Consider the following 21230-nt stretch of genomic DNA (forward strand, 5'->3'; position numbering starts at 1 on the left):
GGTTTCTTCAGCATTTCAGTCCTAACAGGCAAAGTGTTCTCTCACTGTCAACATAGAATGAACTGCTGCTGGAGGTCAACTTGGGCTTTAATTTGCATTAGCACTTACATGCATAGTAGTCCAAGTTGTTGATCTCATGACTTTAAAAAGTAACTCTAAAAAAGTAAAATGGCCCTTCTTGGAAGACTAAAGAAAGACATCCAGCCACAGTTGTAAAAAGTCTCATCAAAACAATATACCCTTTTATGAATTACGCCTCAATTAAAAAAAAAAAAAAGTAGCCCCAAATAAGAAGCAGCTCTGAAAAAGAAAATATAACTTAAGATATTTGAAAAAAAAAATAAGGTGAATACAGGTTCAAAAATAATTAAGATACATTTTCTTAAGGCTACCTAGAATTAGGCTTTAAAGAATTCTACCATTTCAAGTTTACCACTAGCTACTAGATACCCATTTACAAACAAGATGTTCACTTTTTTTGTTTCTTTCTTTTTTTTTTTTAATTTCTTTAGAGCACTTTATTTGATTCAATGCACACTAAAAATATTCACTTCTTCGACAATTACGTCAAATAGTTTTCTGAGGAAGTCTACAGTCTGAACTGCTTAAACTGATTTTTTTTAAGAGGCAAATGATTTTCCACACATCTGCTGACACCTGAAACGTTTCTGATGTTGATTCTACTTTGGTCACTTTATAATTCTACTGTGTCCATACAAAAGTAGGACTACAACTTTTAATCCAACGGAGATGCGCACACAGTCTAGAGCACACTTGATTTGAGCATCACAACGAAGAGGAGAAAAATACACCAGATCAAGATGGTCTATCTGCTTCAGGTCCTACTCCTGTTCTCAGGTAGTAAATCAAGTTGGGTTTATTCCAATTACCATTCAAGTGGGGATTGGCTCGTTCTCAGGATTTACTTACAGGTCTCTTCGAAGTTATTTAAAGCCCCCAGTCCATGCACATGTCCCACTTGGTGGACAGATGAGTAATCTAACCCCACCGGGTTTATTTCAATATTTTGATATTTCAATAATAAGTTGCTTCTGAAGATTTTTTTTGAGAAGTCTGTTCTCTATTAAAATAAGATAGAACCTCAAAATATGAATGTGAACATTAGAAATAGACAGCATATATTACAAATCCATTCTTGATAGGAACATTAGTAAGAATACACATTAGTCTAAAAAACAGGCTCAGCAAATGTTGCTGATCTGCCAGAAGTCTGAGCTCACTATTTACAAATAAGACAAAGTGAAATACAGAAAATTGTACACATTTGGTAGCTGACAGATTTCTGTTTACCAATAGTGGTCTACTGGAAACTGGTACAAAGAAAGACTGGGTGAGAGTCAGTTGTCACCTTCTCAATCTAATTGACATGTACAGAAAATTCTGTAATAAATGTTCTGCCTTTTGAGGGAGTAACTGTATGATCGGATGATTTGACCAGTACGTGTAATTGTTTAGAAGGATTTTCTGGAAATGACGTCCATAAATCTGTATGATCCACTACTGAAGTTTTATCATATTCATTTCAGTACACCACTGAAGTTGACCAGATGATCAATGGTTATGTTCTTATAGATCCTACATCTAAGTAGAAAATAAAACTACCATAGGGTTCTTTAAACCAAGTTAAAAACTAAGGCCCAATAGATCCAAATGAGAGAAAATACAGTGGCATGATTCAATGCATCTTTAGTGCCATTCAAGTGGAATCTGACTTACTCGATTTTTAACCAGAAAACAACCCATTTGTGTCTGTGTAGGGGGAGGCTTATAAGTTGTTTGAGTAACTGTGTGCTCTAGCAGAGACACATGATGCAACATAAGCCTCATAGGCTTGACTCAGTATCCTGCAGCAATTAACGCACATGATCATTTAAGTTTTTAACAGCCAGAAAACCATCTTCATTTGTAACAAATCCTCACTCTCATTCACTTCTGACTTTGTTCGTAAAGTTGCAGCATTCTCTCCCCATTTCGTGACAAGAACGTTTTCTGTGTCCATTATTTCAATCTAATACTGTATGAAAGCTACCAGCTTCTTAAGGAGGTACCCACTGTACACAGGATATTCCAGTAACACTTAAATAAAAGGGCATTTTGTTTTGTTTCCTTCTTCTGTTATTTCTTTCTTTTTAAAAATGACCGATTTAAGTCCACTTCACTTTACTTTATATGCACCGGTCTCTCATCTGACTTTAGGCGCTTTCTGCGAGGCTGTACAAAGTCTTCATCAGAGTCTTCCGTTACATCACCATCATCCTCTTCCTGCTCAAACTCTGGCAAAGGAGCGAAGGTCCTGTCTGAGTAGATCTCTGAGAGTTTATCTTCAAAGTACAATGCAACTGCTTTCCCTGCCTGAGCTACTTCTGAATCAGCCTTCAAATTAATCTCTTGTGTGTCTGCATAAACTTGAACAACTTTCATCATTTCATTAAACCTTTCACAGTTCTTGAAGATCAAACGGACATCAGCCACAAAATCATCTGGAATTTGGTAATGCTGGGAATGTTTTTTTCTGAAGCTTCTTTTTCACCGTCGATAAATCCATTGGTTTCTTTATAATTTTATAGTAGTTCGGTATCGAAACAGGAACGGGCTCCTGGAATTCAATACTTAATTCATGGCAATAGAGGTAAAGCAGGAGACGTTCACATTTCCTTTGGTCCACAGGGCTCAAGCCCTGTGCAGTTTTCCCCTTCTTACTGTGTTGCATATTATCACAATCGTATTCCACTTCTGGCTTCCCAATATCTCTGCAAAATGTGCATATCCAGCCTCCACTTGGAAAGCTGAGAAGTGTTGGAACATGACAAGTAAGATGAAAGACCTTCGGACATTTTTCACAGCATAAAAGATCCCCTCCATTCTGGCAGACGGCACACCAGTCTTCATTTGGGTCGTCATCTTTGCTATTGCCATCTCCTCCAACCCTTGCTGACCTGTGCATGAGGTTTCGAACTGGAGACTTTCCATTAACTAGGCTACTGAGTCCTGACTGTTTGCAGCTTTCATTCATATCTGTAGGTTCAGTTTTCACGTGGTTCTCCAGGCCTGTTAATGTATCCAGCTCACTCTCTAGATGGAGGTTAGTTGAAAGAGGTGGTGTCAAACTACTTTCAGGACTGCTCAACATGCAGGCACTCCTCCTGCCATCCTCTGTCTTCTCTTGTTTCACAGCTCCTGAAAAGCTGCATATCTCTTCCTCAGTCCCAGGTTCTTGCTTAACCTTCACCTGGTCAGATTTGAAACTATGATTTTTCTCAGCAGTTCTTCCTGACGATCCACAGCTGCCTCGACTGCCAGTGCTAGATGTACTAGGGGGTCTCACAGGTGTGTGAGAATTGGATAAGCCTGAAGATCCGGGTGATAACGCAGAGGGTCCTGGGGAAGGATTCATGGTACTTGTAGGCTGTGGGGGTAGATGACTGCCTGAGATATATCTACTCAGTAGATTATCTAAACTACTTGAGCCAGCATCTTCCAACTGTATAGGTGGAATGTCTGGCAACGATGGAAGGTTTTCTGGGTTGGTGACGGAGGGAATTAGTTCTATTGCTGTAACAGATGGGCTGGTGGGACCTCGGTTTGCATTTGCCATAGTTGCTGTGGTAGGGCTTGTTGGGTTGATTGGGTTGTGTGCTGATACAACAGGAAAGGGTCCAGCGTGCCCTGGGTTTGAGTGTTGTCTTTGGAGGTGGGGCTGCAGCATGGAGTACTGAGGGCCGCTGTGCCTGGGGATCCCTGGGATTCTAGCAGCATTCTGAGCCAGTCTCATCTGATGGGCTTGAAATGCTCCACAGTTCATGTTGCCTCTTTGCATTGTTTGCACACTGATCAATCTTGGAGGCTGTTGCTGTAACATCTGGGGTGCTGTTTGCCTAGGATGCTGTTGCGTTGTTGTGGTTGTTGTTGGTACGGGAGCTGGAGGTTGCTGCATTCTCATCTGCTGTAACTGCTGATGTTTCTGTGCGTACACTTGTTGCTGCATGTGCTGGAGTCGAAGCTGTGCTAAGTTAATCTGTCCCGGGGTTTTACTAATGTGGTTTGTACCTGGAGGAACTTGCCCAACTACAACATTAGGAGTATAACCAGGAGCTGGCTTACTCTCTATTACTAGATTACCTAAATTCACTACATTTTTAGCCCGGAAGGTGGGATCACAATGGAAACGGATTGCTCCATTGGCAGCAGGAACAGGATCACATCGTGCTTTCAAAATATGACGTAACTGAAAAGTAATCAGCCGCTTGCTATACAGCAGTGCTGTGCTGCTGCCACTTGCAATGGCCCAGTTGGTAAAGTTCATGACGTGCTTCACCTGCCGGGAAAGGCCTGTGATATCATTCTGCTGCTGCAGGAGTTTCATTTGTCTTTCTTTTGTAACATTCTCTAGCTGCTGTAGGAGAGATTTTCCTTTCTTATTAATTTCATTGATAAGGGTGAAAATGGCCACTTTAATTTCCTGTTCTACTCGTTTGTTAGTCTCATTCACTTCTTTAATCCTATTTTGCACTTGTGTAGCGGCAAAGTGAACGTAATTCTTCTTTTCAAGAAGCTTAGCCAACAGATTTTCAATTGCACCTTTCTGATTTTGAAAAGCTTCTTCCAAAAACTGATACCTATGTTCTTTGTGCTCCAATAGCTGACAGTCTCTACACGTCAGTCTATCACATGTCTCACAGAACAGTTTCAACTGTTCTTGTTTATGTACAGGACAAAACACAGGGCGCTGACCAGATGCTCCAACAGACTCTGAGACATCTTCTTTTTTCCTGATTAGATGATCTTTAGTGAATCTTACTCTCTGATGGGCTTCAATGCATGTCTTACATAGCCACTCTCCACATTCTACACAAAAACCAACTGCACTTGCATTGTCTTCACAACTAGTGCAAACCTGTTCTGACTTCTCATCAGAACTGCTAGGAGCTTCAGATGTGTCTTTCACAAAATAATTATCCACAAGATCTATCTGTCTGCATTCTTGACGGCATACTGGACACCGTATTACACCAACTTGCTGGACGTCGCCGTTGCTGCCCCGGGGATGGGCACGCTGAGCTGGCGCTCAGGCTCCGGCAGACAGCGCAGGCAGAAGGAGTGCAGGCAGGGGAGCAGCTTGGGCTCCGCCTCACGCCGGCTCTTCAAGCTCTGCTGACACAAGGCGCAAGTGTCCAGGAGCCAGGCTGGTGGCCCGAGAGGCGGCCCCGACGAGGGACCCGGGGCCGGGGCCGGAGCCGACGCTGCAGCCGGGGCCGGCGTCGATGCCGCGCCCCCAGGAACCGTGGAGCCCACGGAGGCCGCGGGGACCGAGGCGGCCTGGGCCGAGCCTGAGGAGGCCGCCGTCACCCCCCCCCCCCTGTCGTCGGGCCCAGCCTCACCGCCCTCCGCGCCAGCCCTGCCGCTTTCCTCCTCCTCCTCCTCCACCAGCACCGCGGCGAGAGGCGGCTCCGCCTCCTGCGCCACCGGGCCGGCGGCCCCGGCGGTTACCAGCGCGCTGCCACTGCCCCCGCCGCCGCTCTCTGCCTCACCGCCGCCTTTGTTTTCCGCCATGTTTTCCCACTTTTTTTTTGTTTCTTTATCGAAAGAAAAATCTACCTTCAGACTATGAGGTTGGTGATGGGGAGGGACTAGAAATCTTCATGAATCTTTACTGTTGATTAGTTAATAGATAATTGGGAAGAGAACAGACAAAATTGAAGTGAATCCTAGGTATCTACCTGCTGTGAGACACAAGAATATATTATAGAGATTCAGCTGTATATAATAAAGCTATACATAGAAAGATCAAGGTATTTTTCTAGAGGCATGCCATTTATCAGGGAATATTTGGTGTTATTCAGCCTTTAATATATACCAGCTGTCTTCTTCTGCTATGAAAATCTTGTGTGCTCATATACTACTAGGCCACATGGCAAACAGTTAAGTTTCTCAGTCCTTTTGCTGATCTATTAAGGAACACCTCTACAGAGCCCAGGAGACAGGCAAACTGTAGATGCTTAACCTTTTTTCCTGCAACTGAAGCTCAGACTTTCCTTCCCCATACTGGCCAAATGCCATTCTAGAGCATTTGACTCAGAACAAAAGATTTTTGCTGATCCAGGTTGGAGTGAAGGGAAGGCAGAATTCCTGGTCAGAGAGTCTCGTGGTTGGAGAGAAGGGAACAAGGCAGATAGGCGGATTTTTTTTTTTTTTTTTTTTTTTTTTTGTAGAGAATAAGGATTGGGTCAGGTCAACAGAGTAGAAAGAGAAGAAATTAGCATGGATGGAGAAACTTAAGATGAAGTTGAGATTGAATTTAAGAGCTTACTAAAACTGAGAGGACAGAAAATGAAGGGACAGAGAGGAGCTGAGTTCAGGACAGAATTGAAGCTGTATAGACAGAATTTTGTCTTAGAGAAATAAAGTAAATGGACAAAAGATCATCATGTAAATAGATTCTTTTTCTTCAGATAACCCCATGCTGGACATAGTGTCTTCCCCTTGACTCTGGGAGGAATCGTCTCTGGGCAAGCCCCTGGGAAAATTCCTATAACTACCTTTGGAATTTTCTTTCATCTATCTATCTATCTATCTATCTATCTATCTATCTATCTATCTATCTATCTACCTACCTATTTATCTACCTATCTACAAATCTATCTATCTATCTATCCATCTATCTATCTATCTATCTATCTATCTATCTATCTATCTATCTACCTACCTATTTATCTACCCATCTACCCATCTACCCATCTATCTATCTATCTATCTATCTATCATCTATCTATCTATCTATTTATAGATATAGCCTCCCTATTTAGCACAGACTGGTCTGCAACTTTCTATGTAGACCTCAAATGGTGCTAGAAACAACTGGGCATTTGATATGGAAGAGTGAACTAGATCTTTATCTCTCTGCCTGCATAAAAATCAACTCAAAATGGACCAACTACCTTCATGTAAGACCTGATTACGCTGAAATTGCTATTAGAAAAGTAGAGGAAACTCACCAAGGTAGAGACATAGGTTAGAACTTTGTGAATTAAATCCATTCATCCAGGAAGAATGGCCAACCATTGATAAATGAGTTGTCAAAAATGTCACCATATGAACTAGTCTGGATATTATCAAAAGAAAAAAATATTTGCCTATGTGTGAATTACACACCCTTGGACATTGTTGGCAGAGCACACATTGATACAATCATCATGAGACACAGTGTGGAGATTTCTCAAAATGTGAAACCATGTCTGCCCTGTGATCCAGTCATCCCAACATTCTGGACATAACAAAGGAAAGGAGGTCAGGATGCCAAAGAGACCTCTGTACTGCCCCATGTATCTGAGACCTATTCCTGACAACCAGGCTATGGAGTTAACCAGCGTGCATCAAGGGGTGAACTGATACAGCACAGTACAGGACCCCTTACAAAACCAAAACCAGACCCTGCTAGATGGCCCATGCTGGCTGTGATTCCACAGGAAGAGACTTGAGCTGCTCTTTTAGTTTCTTCCGACAGCGGTTTGGTTGTAGGGGGCCAGGACTTCTGTCATTTTGGAAGCCTCTCAGTCTCTAGTTCACATGACAGTACAGATCATCCCTTGTCCCTTGAAGGAAACTCTGTCCCCTCAAGAGGATGTGAATGGCAGGGCAGAAATACAAGTTGAAGAGGGAACCATGTTACAGGCTACACAAAGGCACTGCCTTGTGATTAGTAGTCAGGGCTCTTGTGAGCATTTCCACACCCAATTATAAGGATCTTTTTGATGATGTTGAGCTAGGACAACTGCAGAGAAAAATGGAAGTATTTCAAAATGAATCAAAACCTAATCCTTTAATAATGTATCTACCATACATCCACATGTCTGTTGAAGAAGAATGTAGTTAGGCCTTATAATTCAGGAGGTACAAACCTGTCACCCCAGTATCCAGGATTCTGAACGGGAGTATCAGGAATTGTAGGTCAACCTAGGCTACATAGCAAGACACTGTCTCAGAAAAAGAAAGGGTGATACTGAGACTTATGGTCAACTTGAGCCAACCTGAAGGACATTATGGTATGAAAAATTAACCTTAAAAGAGAGAAATACTTCATATGTGGAGCCTAAAACAAAATTCTCCATTAGTGATAATAGCAGGATAGAGAGATGTTTCTAGGTTGTAGACTAGGCAGTATGTAGGAGGAACAGGGCAGAGATCTAATGCACAGAGTGAAGACCAAAGTGCATCATGGAGAATTAGTGCTGCTCTCACCACAGGGAGAAATGGTACATTCAGAAGACAGACATGCTGACCAATTCCACCATCAAAATATTCATATAGATATAAATCAGGACATCAGAGCATGTGCTTCAAATATACAAAGGAATTTATTGTAGCAAGAAAACGGTCTCTTTATTCAGATATTTGTGCCATATATCTTTTTGTCTGGTGCCTGTCTTTCTTGGTAACACCTTTGCAGAACAATCTTATGCCAAGCTCTGAGCATATCTTCAATGGATGATCTTCACCTGGATGCACAATGCATAAAGTCATCAGTCACTCAGCTCTCACTGTCTAGGACCTTTCCTTAGAGACTATCTTTATGGTTCAGTTCTCTAGGTATTGGTTGATGTCACTCTCTAAAAGGGGCCCCACTATAAAACGCCCTCAAATTACTGTCAGTGTTCTCTATGTCTGTCCCTTGCAGCTGGCAGTATTTCTGATGAAGAAGTGGTGTCCCTGCATAGGTGATCAAGGAACAGTAACAGAAGATGACTGCATACAGAAGATAGAGGGGATTGAGCAGCACCTCACTCTCACATGGCTCCTGCCAGGACAGAGAGGCATTACCTCAGTGAGGTAAGTCTCCAAGTTGCCTCAGACACTGTTCCACCAAAACAAGGAGTTAGTACAAGGACCTGTGTGCTACCTGGATCAGTAGACATTTTCTCTTGTTGCTCTTAGTCCATCTGCTTGTAAGTTTCTGGCCCAAATTCTCTGTCAATCAGAAGAAGCCTCTTCCATCAAGGAGACCTGAAAACATGGCATTTTGGTAAGATTACTAAATGCTCAGTTGTCCATCACCCTGTAACCAATCATAACTTCCCCATGGCCTGAGCAGAGGAGAGTCACCTGTGTGTCCCCCTTCCATCCAGTGTGTTAGGGCTTGAGTGGCATCTCCTGCTCTAAGCACCATCCAGTTGAAAATGTCTCTTGCTGAGTATGGTCCCAGGAGTCTCTCAGATAGCCCCAGTATAGGGTCACACAGGCAGCAAAGGTCTTTCCCAGCCTGCTGCCTGGGGACACAAAGCCTCAGCAACAGCAATGTCCCTACAGGATGTCAGAAAGAAAACAGCTGGGATCTTTGTATGAAATACTGCTGAAAATAGTATCTTGGGGTGTACTAAGGTGTGGTTTTGGGGTATACTACAGTGTGGGCCTAAGGAGGGTTGTGAATTTGACCCCTTAAATCCCTTTAGGTGTCTCTGAGTTATCTTAGGAGGTAGGAATATGGCAGGAGACCATGAGCCACCCAGAGGAACACCCTCACTGTCAGGCTGGGGGTTGCCATTGTTTTTCCATCTACAGATTCTATCCACGATCACGCTTAGAACCAGCTCCATCTCTGAATCCAACTGTCAAACACTCCAGACTTCACCTTGCTTCCACTCAAAGCACAGCTGGTGGGTCTTACCTTGCACAGGAATGGATGCCCTGGGGCAAAATGTGCACCATGGCATGTGCTGGCTTCACATGGCTCCTGCGAAGCAGTAGAGCAGGGTGGTAAGTGATTGCGTTGGGGATAGAGACAGGAACAAGCTGAGTTAGAGGAATTTGAGCATTTCCAGGAGGGAAATCACATGGAATATGAAATTACCTTGCTTGAATGGGAATCCTCTCCCATTCAAGCAAACTTCACTAGTGTCAACTATGCATGAGGTACATTGGAAGGAGTGTGTGTGTGTGTGTGTGTGTGTGTGTGTGTGTGTGTGTGTGTGTGTCTGTCCAGATACAGAGTACAGAAGAGTGCATCCACATGACTCAGGTTGCAAAGCAACAAGCAGGTTCACCAGTAATAGTGCTGGGGTGAGGTGTGAAGGTGTCTGGATCTGGTGGGAACAGGAAGCAAGCTGTCTAGTAGGCCAGGATGGTGCTGAGAGCTGCACCATAAATAATGGACTCACCTGTTCCCACGCACTCTACCTTGCCAAATGAGCACAAGATGGACACTCCATGCAAACTCGTCCCTCTGTTTTTGGCTCCAACCTGGTCAGCAATATTCATCTTGAACACATACAAACTGGGCAGACCTCTGGAGTCCTCCTCTGCTTCCAGTGCTGCTGTCTCTTCTAATGACTCATAGGTATACCTGGAGACAGGTAGCTGGACTGATGATCTCTCTGTGCTTGGAAGGTCCTCTGAGGCCTGTTTTCCTAATGACCACAGCACTCCGTGGATCCTTGTTTAAAGGACTTCCGGTCCCACAGAGTGCTTCACTTTACTGGCACAATTGTGGCACCACCAGCCATCATGAACCTACCTACAAGGGAGAGTCAGGAGGATCATGAGTCTGTCAGACCTACCTCCCAGAATTCTTTCTCAGTTCTCATGGTACAGGTGATCTGAGAAGGGTGTGGCATGCCCCCTCCTCCCCTGTCTTCATCTGCAGACACAGGAACCCTTTGCTCCTAGTTTCAGCCTGTGATAGGAACACAGCTTCTAAACTTCCTACCTGGCTCTCCTGCGCCGCGTGCATCTTCAGCATGCTGCTCTCCACTCTCTGGTTTCAGCTTACGGGGAGCACAGTGCCTCCAACAGCACTTGAAACAGACACAAGAAAGAGGCCTCTTAGGAGAATATGCAGGTCTTCTGCTTGGCTGTGCTGGCCCTGTGCAGTGCTGGCCCCTCAGTCTGATTCCTCCTGAGCGTCTGCCCCATTGCTCTCTTCACCCACTCTTCTCCTCATCCTTGCCCAGCCTCGGGCCACTCTCCTCTGCTGTCTATCTACATCTAGGTCAAGTTTCTCAGGAAGGATACTGTGGGATTTGCTTTCTGGTGTGATAATATAGTATCACCTATTCCTGCAATCTGTTTATTTAAAAGCATATCATTTAGTCCAGGAAATAGCGTAGTGAGTAAAGGTACTTGACCCCAAGCCTGGGGACCTTAATTCATTCCCTAGGACCCACATGGTATAAAGACAGAACTGATTCTTGCAAGTTAATTTCCACACACATATAGTAAATAGTTTTTTCTTTAAAGAAAAGAACACCATTTTCAAAAAAGGGCCTAGATACATAAGTGCATTGGAGCCTCTCCACCTACCTGTCACCTTGGCTGCCTCCGTGGTCCTTTAAGCTCACAGGCAGGATTTTGTTGCAGCCTAGGCGCTCCCTCTTTTCCGTTGGTAGGCAGCAACACAAACTTCTTAGGCCTTTTATAATACTGCTCTGTAGGCTCTTCCAAATGCGCTTTCTAAAGGGGGCTCTGGGTGCAGTCTGCCTCCGGCCACTGAGGTGTCCCTGGGGTATTTCTGGGGAGGATGGGCTGAGGTCTTTTTCTTGTACAATGGGACCCTCATCCTGGGCCTCCTTGCTGGAGAATGGGGGTGATATATCTTGTGAGGTCATTTTGTTCTTTGAACCAGCTGTAGCCACACTGTGGGGCTGCCCCCTGAGGTCCTCTTGAGGTGAGGTTTGTGGGAGAGATGAGGCGATATTTTCACCTGGTATATTGACATCTTTGCACTGAACTTCCTCCTTTGGGGTGTGATGAGATAAAACCTCCTGTGAGGACGCCTTGTTCTTTGATTTGTTAGGGCCAGCTTTGGACACATTCAGGGATAACTTGTTGGAATAAGTTTCCAGTGCTGAAGACATTCTGGTACATATTTCATCAGAGGTGTTAATAGTGCTCTCTGAATCCCCCAAGTGCTGTTCATGAAATTAGCCTCCTGTACACAGTAGGGGCAGATTCTGGGAACTGGGGCTGTTTTCTTGTTAGGGCAGTTCACGGTGGGAGGCATACCATACCGTGTTCTCCCCTTTTTGTCGTTCTCAGGACTCTCAGGTAGAGTGGGCAAAATGGAAGAAGTGGGAAGGATAAGGGCACTAGATCCCCTCTTTATAGTCCCTTTAGGTATCGTGGAAGGCTCTGTAAGGTTCAAGGTTCCAGAAGACTGCTTGGACTGAAGATCTTTTATCAAGTCGTCTTGCCAGGGTGACTGCTGCCTAAGGATCAAGTAGGTGGCCATCACTTGATCAAACTTCTTCTCCTGTAAAGATTCCATTATCTCTCCTTGCTTATAACCGATGACGCCCATGATGACCATCACAGTGGGGTCTAGGTAGCAGTCCTCATTGTTCTCTCTAAAGGGATTGGGAGAACCTTCACTGCCATGCTTTAGCCATTGAAAACTCACAATGTCATCTATTCTTGGTCTTTGTCCAGGATTTACAGTTAACAACTTAGCAATAACATCCCAAAGCTCTGGCGACAGTTTGAATTCAACAGAGTACTTTCCTGCCAAGATCTTCTCCTTTAGTCCTCTAAAGGTAACTCCCTTGAAAGGGAGGCACCCTGTCGACATAAAGTAGAGGACAACCCCCAGACTCCAGATGTCAATTGCTCGGCCATCGTAGCCTCCACCTTCAAAGAGTTCTGGAGCACAATAAGGAAGGGTCCCACAGAAATATGCTAGTTTCTGCCCCATGGTAAGCTTGGTGCCCAGCCCAAAATCAATGAGTTTTATATTGCCTTTGCCATCCACTAAAATATTTTCGGGCTTTAGATCCCTGTGAGCAATCCCTTTACTGTGACAATACTGGAGGGCACACACCATCTGTTTAAATATCTTATGGGACTCCTCCTCCGGTAGGTAGCCAAACTCCACAATCTTGTTCATCAGCTCTCCACCTGTGGCATGTTCCATAACCATGTAAGTGTTATTTGTGGTGTCGATTATGTGCAAAAGTTTAATAATATTGGGATGGTCTAGAGATTTCATTATTTCAATTTCTGATTTGATGAAGATATTCTTTGTGCCTTTTGGAAGAACTTTTACTGCTACCCTTGTCTGGGTGAGTAGATGGCTAGCCAACTTTACTTCTCCGAATGCTCCTCGGCCAAGGGTCTTTAGGATTTTATAGTGCTCTGTTAAAGCCTCTTCGTGAAAGGAGTTGTGCTGTAGGGTTTTGCCTTGAGCCACTTCCCACTTCTTCATCTTTGTTGATATAAATGCTTGTACCAACACGAACTAGTGATGCAAGATAAAAATGAATTAAAAGCGGGTCTAGGAGAAACATTTATAGGTATAAATTCCTGTGGTTAAAAAATATGGATGTCCAAAATAACCTAATGATGCATGTCATGGTCATAGGAAAACAAGAACAAGCCAAACCCCAAAGAAATAGAAGAAATGCTCAAGTCCAGAGCAGAAATTGATGAAATGGAAACTAAAATAATACAAGGACCAAAGTAACAAAGACTTGATTATTTTAAGAATAAATATAATTGAGGTAATCTTAACCAAAATAACTAACAGAAAAATTTAAGATACAAATTAACAATATTAGAGACAAAAGAAGAAACTAATAGAAAACTTTAAGATACAAGTTAATAATATGGGAGACAAAATAACTTGGTATTACCAGAGATACAACTGAAATCCAGACATCGAGACAATCACTAGGGAATGTTTTTAAAATGTTCCAGTGAATTGGAATAGTCTAGAATAAACTTCTAGACACACATTAGCTACCAAAACTCAACTAAGAAATTATAAAACACCTAAACTGAAAGACTGTCAGAGTCAGAGGCAGTGGATGACAATACAAACTGTTTTCTGGACAAAGCAGGGCAGTTGCTCATCTGAGTTTACAGCATTGTGACCTGCTTAAGCTCACTCCAGAAAAAAGTCTCAGCACGAAGAGGGGAGGTCGAACAAGAAGTCATACCCTGATGAGCTATTGACAACTTATAGATTCCAGGAGAGGGAGAACACATTTTAAGGGTGTGGCCCCTGCTGGTGGGACTGACCACGCTTCAGTAGAAGGCCATATATCCAAAAGTATAAGGACAACAGAAACTGTACTTGATGCTGAAAAACAAAACAAAAAGACACAAATTTGGGTGGCAGGAAAGGGAGTATAGAAGATCTGAGAGAAATTGGAACAAGGGATAAACATGACCAAAATATATTGTATGAAATTCTCAAAGAACTAATTTAAAACAGAAAGAAAAGCAACAAAATTGAAATAGTAATTTAAAATAATCTCTTGACAAACAAACAACAACAACAAAAACTCCAGGACCAGACAAACTCATTGGTGATTTCTATCAGACCTCTGAAGATCAGAGTACAGAGCTAAGCCACTAGTTAACCATAGAGGCCAGGTGTTGATGGCTCACACTTTTAATCCCAGCACTCAGGAGGCAGAGGGAGATGAATTTCTATAAGTTTAAGACCACTCTGGGCTACATGAGATTGATCTAGTCTAAAAGAAAAACAGAGCCAGCTGGTGATGGCTCACACCTTTAATCCCAGCACTAGGAAGATGTAGACCTAAAGAGATATGGCTGGGCAGAGAGAGGAATATAAGATGGGAGGAGACAGGAGCTCATTGTATTCAGTCTGAGGATTCCTGGAGACAGACTCTTGTACTCTTTCATTCTGAGGATGGCTAGAGGTAAGAAGTCTCTCTAGAGGCTGGCTTTTTTGTCTTAATGATTTTCAGGAAAGCTTTGTTAGAGCATACATAAAATATCACCAAGATATCAATGCTTCTCAGACGATTGCATGAAATGAAAAGGGGATGGATGCTTCCAGATGCATCCTAGGAGCCTGTATTACTCAGGTACCTAAACCAGATGGATACAGTAACAAGAAAAAGGTAAAATCAACATCCTTGGTGAACATGGATGCAACAGTCCTTAGGAAGAGTACTTAATAGTTCAAACAAAATTCAACAGCACTTACAAGGACCATACTTCGTGATGAAGATGGGTTCACCCAGTCATGTAAGGGCTGCAACATATGCCAACTGATTAGCAATGTTGTGCAGAAACAGAAGGGCAAGAATCACATACTTAGCCGAAAAGAGTGAAATTGTCATTTTTTCAGGGAAAACGCATAGACCCGGAAACCATGGTGTTGTGTATAACAAGCCAGTCCCACAAGACATTTTTTTTTTTCAAATCCTGGATCTCAGGTTGGGGAGCAGACCTGATAGTAAAAGGGAATGATTAGGTATGTGAAGGGGAAAGAGGAGGGGGGTAAGTATATAGAGTAGGTGAATATTATCAAAGTACATTATGTGCAGATACAGAAATGTTACAGTGAAGTTTTTTACTTTATATGCTTAATATTTACTAAAACAAAATCTTTAAAACGTAAAAAGAAACAAAGAAAATGAGTAGTTAGAAAAAGAAAAATGGAGGATAGCTAACAAAGAAAATTTAAAATATGTAAAAATTAACATCTAAAACCAGAAACATAAATTACAAAAAAATAAAATGAAAAACTAAAACCAATACCCCCAAAGCACAACCAGCAAAGTGAGAGGAAAAACTCACTCTGTCAAGTACAACAAGTCACCAGCATCCGAGTCCAAAACTTCACCAGTATCCAGGTCCAAAACTTTCACCCACGTCCAAGTCCCACAGATCACCACCCAACAGCTCTCTGTACTAGAAGGACAAAACCCAGCCCTAGGCAGTGTGTTATATGCACAGGTGTCAGTCATTCCTCACAGTGGCTCCTTGTGAGGTCAGAGCAAGACATGGACCAATGAGGGATGGGCACACTCCTGTCAAAGGACTGTGTTAACTACTCTGCAGTCACTGCTACCAAGTGCCCCACAGAAAGTAACATAAGGAAGGGTTCCTTTCTGCTCACACTTTGTGAGAACAGGGAAAGCATGGTAGCAGGAATAGTTGGTGTTAGCATGTGGCTGCTTACACTGTACTTGTGGTCACCCCACCTCCAACACCAGGCTAACAAACTGCTTCCTGGAGCTAGACCCCCCACTAAAGCTAGACCCCAACTTCCCAAGACAATCACCTGCTGGAGAGCACAAGTTCAAACACAAAAATGTCTACATGGGACATTTTACAAGCAAACCCTAGGAAGAACTGGCTCCACTTTAACAGTAGTAACAACAGAAATGGTAACAATGAAAATATGGGCCCCTAAAACTCTGTGTTTTATTGGGTATAGACTCTGATATCTATCAGTAAGAAAGTGAACCCAGAGCATGTTCCAATGACCTTTGCAAGTAAGATCAAAAATGCTGTGATAACAGCTGACTGTTACAGACCTCAACATATCTACATTCAGAGTAGATATGTTAAAATTCATATATTTGGAGTGCATGAGGTGTATTTTTGGATATATGAGGGCTGCTTTCTTGTTCTAACATGGAAGTTTGTTATATGTTTCCACATGACCCTAGGAAGGACTATACTCTCTTTCAGGCCCTGTTCTATAAGCAACACATCCTGTCATGATGGTGACCCTCCTGTGTTGGTGCCTCCAAAGGCTCCCAACTCTCAATATTATCATTGCTTTAGGAGTGAAAATTCAACATGGACTTGGAGGGACACATGTTCCAACATGATACCCCACAAACTAGAGCTGGTCACCACTAGACGTGACCTGCCAGAGGCGAGTCATTACAGTTCTCCTCACAGACATCCGGCAGGCTCTCAAAGACAAGGTAGAAATTCCTTATGTAAGGTCTGAGGACCTGCTCATTATCAAAGTAGTCATGTTGAAATGAAGGAGCCCAAGGAGTAGGGAGAAATATTTGCCTGACCAGATGGATATGAAAGTTTTAATGAATAATAGGCACTTAGGCAGACACACAGGCAGGTGAATTATGAGAGAGTCCCTTGCATTACAGTGAATGGGGTCCATTTTTACAGCCATTAAGAAATATCTGGCCTTATCTCTTGGGCCATTTGTGTGGCCTCTTATTTGAATAGTTCAGAGGACAGATCACTATGTTTTATAACACCATTGGCTTCCTTTTGTGAAACTGACCGTTTGGGGTGAGGTACCAGGGCTGTTGAGTTAGATTCTAACTGCCTGTTAAGGTATCACAAACAGTATCAGCTCCTGCCATTTATGTCAACGTGGGTAAAATGCGAGAGTAAAGGGCTGAGCAAAAGAAGCCACAAGAGAGAGAAAGATGGCGCCGCGAAGAGAGAGGGTTTCTACGCTGCCTCGGCTCCCACTGTGGGTGCTGTTTTTTCTGCTGCTGCTGCTCGTGCCCCAGCCCATCGCCGGTCATGGCGGCAAGTACTCGCGGGAGAAGAACGAGCCTGAGATGGCCGCCAAGCGCGAGCCCGGGGAGGAGTTCCGCATGGAGAAGCTGAACCAGCTTTGGGAGAAGGCCCAGCGGCTTCATCTGTCTCCTGTGAAGCTGGCGGAGCTCCACTCTGACCTGAAGATACAGGAAAGGGACGAACTCAACTGGAAGAAGCTGAAGGCGGAAGGCTTGGACGAGGATGGGGAGAAAGAAGCAAAAGTGATCCACAACCTCAATGTCATCTTGGCCAGGTACGGACTGGATGGGAGGAAGGACACCCAGATGGTGCACAGCAACGCACTTGAAGACACCCAGGACGAGCTGGGGGACCCCAGGCTGGAGAAGTTGTGGCACAAGGCAAAGACATCAGGGAAATTCTCCAGTGAAGAACTGGACAAGCTGTGGCGGGAGTTTCTGCACCACAAAGAGAAGATCCACGAATACAATGTGATGCTGGACACACTGAGCAGAGCTGAAGAAGGTTATGAGAACCTTCTCAGTCCTTCCGACATGAGCCACATCAAGAGCGACGCGCTGAGCAGCAAGCACAGTGAGCTGAAGGACAGGCTGCGGAGTATCAACCAGGGCCTAGACCGCCTGAGGAAGGTCAGCCACCAGGGCTACAGCCCCACCACCGAGTTTGAAGAGCCCCGAGTGATAGATCTGTGGGACCTGGCCCAGTCTGCCAACTTCACCGAGAAGGAACTGGAGTCATTCCGGGAGGAGCTCAAGCACTTTGAGGCCAAAATTGAAAAGCATAACCACTACCAGAAGCAGCTGGAGATTTCCCACCAGAAACTGAAGCACGTGGAGAGCATCGGTGACCCCGAGCACATCAGCCGCAACAAGGAGAAGTACGTGCTGCTAGAAGAGAAGACCAAGGAGCTGGGCTACAAGGTGAAGAAGCATCTGCAGGACCTGTCCAGCAGGGTCTCGAGAGCTCGGCACAATGAGCTCTGAGGACCGGGAGCCACCAGCAGAGGGGCTCCTGAAGACACTGGGAGCCGGCAGCATGCCGTCTGCATGCACAGCCCCTGTAACTGGTGTGGCTGACCACAGTGACGTGGCAAGGAGGATCCTTGGACACACCAATATGATCCTGCTGTGGTTGGCAAGGACTTCTTTTCTCTCGAGCAAGTGTGTGTGGCCGTCACCACCCTGGCTGAGGGCCGTGGGCATAGCCACCAGTGAGATATGACTGCCACAAGAGAGGGAAAATATGCATAGAGGGTCGTAAAGCAAGGCTGCCCACTCTCTCCATAACTATTCAATATAGTAATCAAAATTCTAGCTAGAGCAACAAGACGACAAAAGGAGATCAAGGGGATACAAATTGGGAGGGAAAAAGCCAAACTTTCGCTATTTGCAGATGATATGACAGTCTATATAAGTGACCCCAAATATTCCACCATGGAACTCCTACAGCTGGTAAATACCTTCAGTAATGTGTCAGGATACAAGATTAAATTAAAAAAAAAAATCAGTAGCCCTACTATCTACTAATTATAAATGGGCTGAGAAAGAAATTAGAGAAACATCACCCTTTAAAATAGCCACAAATAACATAAAATATCTTGGGGGTAACTCTAACCAAACAAGGAAAATATCTGTGGGACAAGAGCTTTGAGTCTTTGAAGAAAGAAGTTAAAGAGGATATCAGAAAATAGAAAGATCTCCTATGTTCGTGGATAGGTGGGATCAACCTAGTAAAAATGGCAATCTTACCAAAAGCAATCTATAGATTCAATGCAATCCGCCATCAAAATCCCAATGCAATTCTTCACAGAACTTGAAGGAACAATACTCAACTTCATAGGGAAAAACAAAAATCCCAGGATAGGCAAAACAATCTTATACAACAAAGGAACTTCCGAAGGCATTCCCATGCCTGACTTCAAGCTCTGCTATAGTGCTATAATAATAAAAACAGCTTGGTATTGGCATAAAAACAGACACATTGATCAATGGAATCAAACCGGGGACCCTGACATTAACATATACAGCTATGAACACTTGATTTTTGACAAAGAAGTGAAAATTATACAATGGGGAAAAAGCATCTTCAACAGATGGTTCTGGCATAACTGGATCTACATGTAGAAGAATCCAAATAGATCCATATCTATCACCATGTACAAATCTCAAGTCCAGATGAATCAAAGAACTCAATATAAATACAGTTATACTGAATCTCATAGAAGAGAAAGTGGGAAATAGCCTTGAACGCACGGGCATAAGAGACATCTTCCTAAATATAACACCACTAGCACAGACACTGAGAGAAATAATTAATAAATGGGACCTCTTGAAACTGAGAAACTTCTGTAAGGCAAAGGACACTGTCAATAAGACAAAAAGGCAGCCTATAGAGTAGGAAAAGATCTTTATCAACCCCACATCAGACAGAGGGCTGATCTCCAAATTATATAAAGAACTCAAGAAACTAGACAGCAAAATATCAAAAAATTCGATTTAAAAATGGGCTACAGAACTAAACAGATAATTCTCAACAGAAGAATCTCAAATGGTCAGATGATATTTAAAGAAATGTTCAAAATCCTTAGCTGTCAGGAAAATGCAAAACAAAGCAACAATGAGATACCATCTTATGCCTGTCAGAATGGCTAAAATAATAAAAACAGAAGACAGTTTATGTTGGAGAAGATGTGGAGAAAGGGGAACACTCCTCCACTGCTGGGGGGAATGCAATCTTGTACAGCCACTCTGGAAATCAATATGGCAGTAACTCTGAAAATTGGTAATCCACATACCTCAACACCCAGCAATACCACTCCTAGGCAATACCCAAAAGTTGCCCAACCATGCCACAAGGACATTTGCTCAACCATGTTCATAGCAGCATCATTTGTAATAGCCAGAACCTGGAAACATTCTAGATGCCCTTCAACAGAAGAATGGATAAAGAAAATGTGGTACATTTACATAGTGGAGTATTATGTAGCAGTAAAAAATAATGTTATCATAAAATTTGTAGGCAAATGGATGGACCTAGAAAAAAATCATCCTGAGTGAGGTAACCCAGATCCAGAAAGACAAAACAGTATGTACTCAGTCATATGTGAATAATAGAAGCAAAGCAAATGATAACAGGGCCACAGTCCACATCCCAGAGAATCAAGGTAAAGAGGGGGACACTAAGAGGGACACACATGGATGTCTCAGGAAGGGGGAAAGATTAAGACTCCTGGGCAAACTATAGAGAGTGTGGAATAGAGAGGAGGGGGATAGGAGGGAATGAGAGGTAGGAACATGGGGGAGAGATAGGGAGGGAGAGCGATGAAAGAGATATCTTGACAGAGTGTACCATTAAGGGGATGGGGAGACATCTGCAACTAGGGAAAACCCTGGGAACTCACCAGCTTGTCCCCAACAAAAACTCATAGCAATGGTAGAGAGGGTTCTTCAACTAGCCTTCCCCTTCACTCAGATTGGTGTCTACCCTAATTGTCATCATAGAACCTACATCTAATGACTGATGGAAACAGATGCAGAGACCCACAGCCGAGCACTTAGCCAAGACCCTGGAGTTGAAGAGAAGGAGGAAGGATTATAAGAGTAAGGAGAGGGGTCAGAATCACGATGGGAAAAACTATAGAAACAGCTGACCCAATGTAATGGGAGCTCATGGCCTCTGGACTGACAGCTGAAGAGCCAATATAGGACCAAACTAGGCCCTCTGATTGTGGGTGAAATTTGCATCGCTTGATGTAAATGTGTTTGTTGGTCTCCTGGCATTGTGACCAAGACTTACCCCAGGTACACAAACTGGCTTTTAAGACTCCATTCCCTATAGTATACTGCCTTACTCAGGCTCGATGCAGGCTGGAGGGGCTAGGTCTAGACCCAACATGATATAACAGCCTGTGTTGACTACCTAAGAGAGGACTTACTCTCTATGAAGAGGGGATGGGGGTG

The 21230-nt window shown here is 43.6% G+C and overlaps 1 protein-coding gene and 2 pseudogenes across 1 annotated transcript; 1 reads left to right on the forward strand and 2 right to left on the reverse strand.

Moving 5' to 3' along the window:
* Positions 1-489: 489 nt before the first annotated feature.
* On the reverse strand, positions 490-5586 carry LOC114689138 (annotated as a pseudogene).
* A 2764-nt stretch (positions 5587-8350) lies between these two features.
* On the reverse strand, positions 8351-15990 carry LOC114689141 (annotated as a pseudogene).
* A 1169-nt stretch (positions 15991-17159) lies between these two features.
* LOC114689140 (alpha-2-macroglobulin receptor-associated protein) lies at positions 17160-18502 on the forward strand. The gene has a single exon (XM_028863542.2). It carries the CDS (start codon positions 17175-17177, stop codon positions 18252-18254), a length of 1080 nt encoding a protein of 359 aa, XP_028719375.1. The 5' UTR covers positions 17160-17174; the 3' UTR covers positions 18255-18502.
* Positions 18503-21230: the final 2728 nt, after the last annotated feature.

Source organism: Peromyscus leucopus, chromosome 4 (genome assembly GCF_004664715.2).
Source record: "Peromyscus leucopus breed LL Stock chromosome 4, UCI_PerLeu_2.1, whole genome shotgun sequence".
NCBI classification, from domain to species: Eukaryota; Metazoa; Chordata; class Mammalia; order Rodentia; family Cricetidae; genus Peromyscus; species Peromyscus leucopus.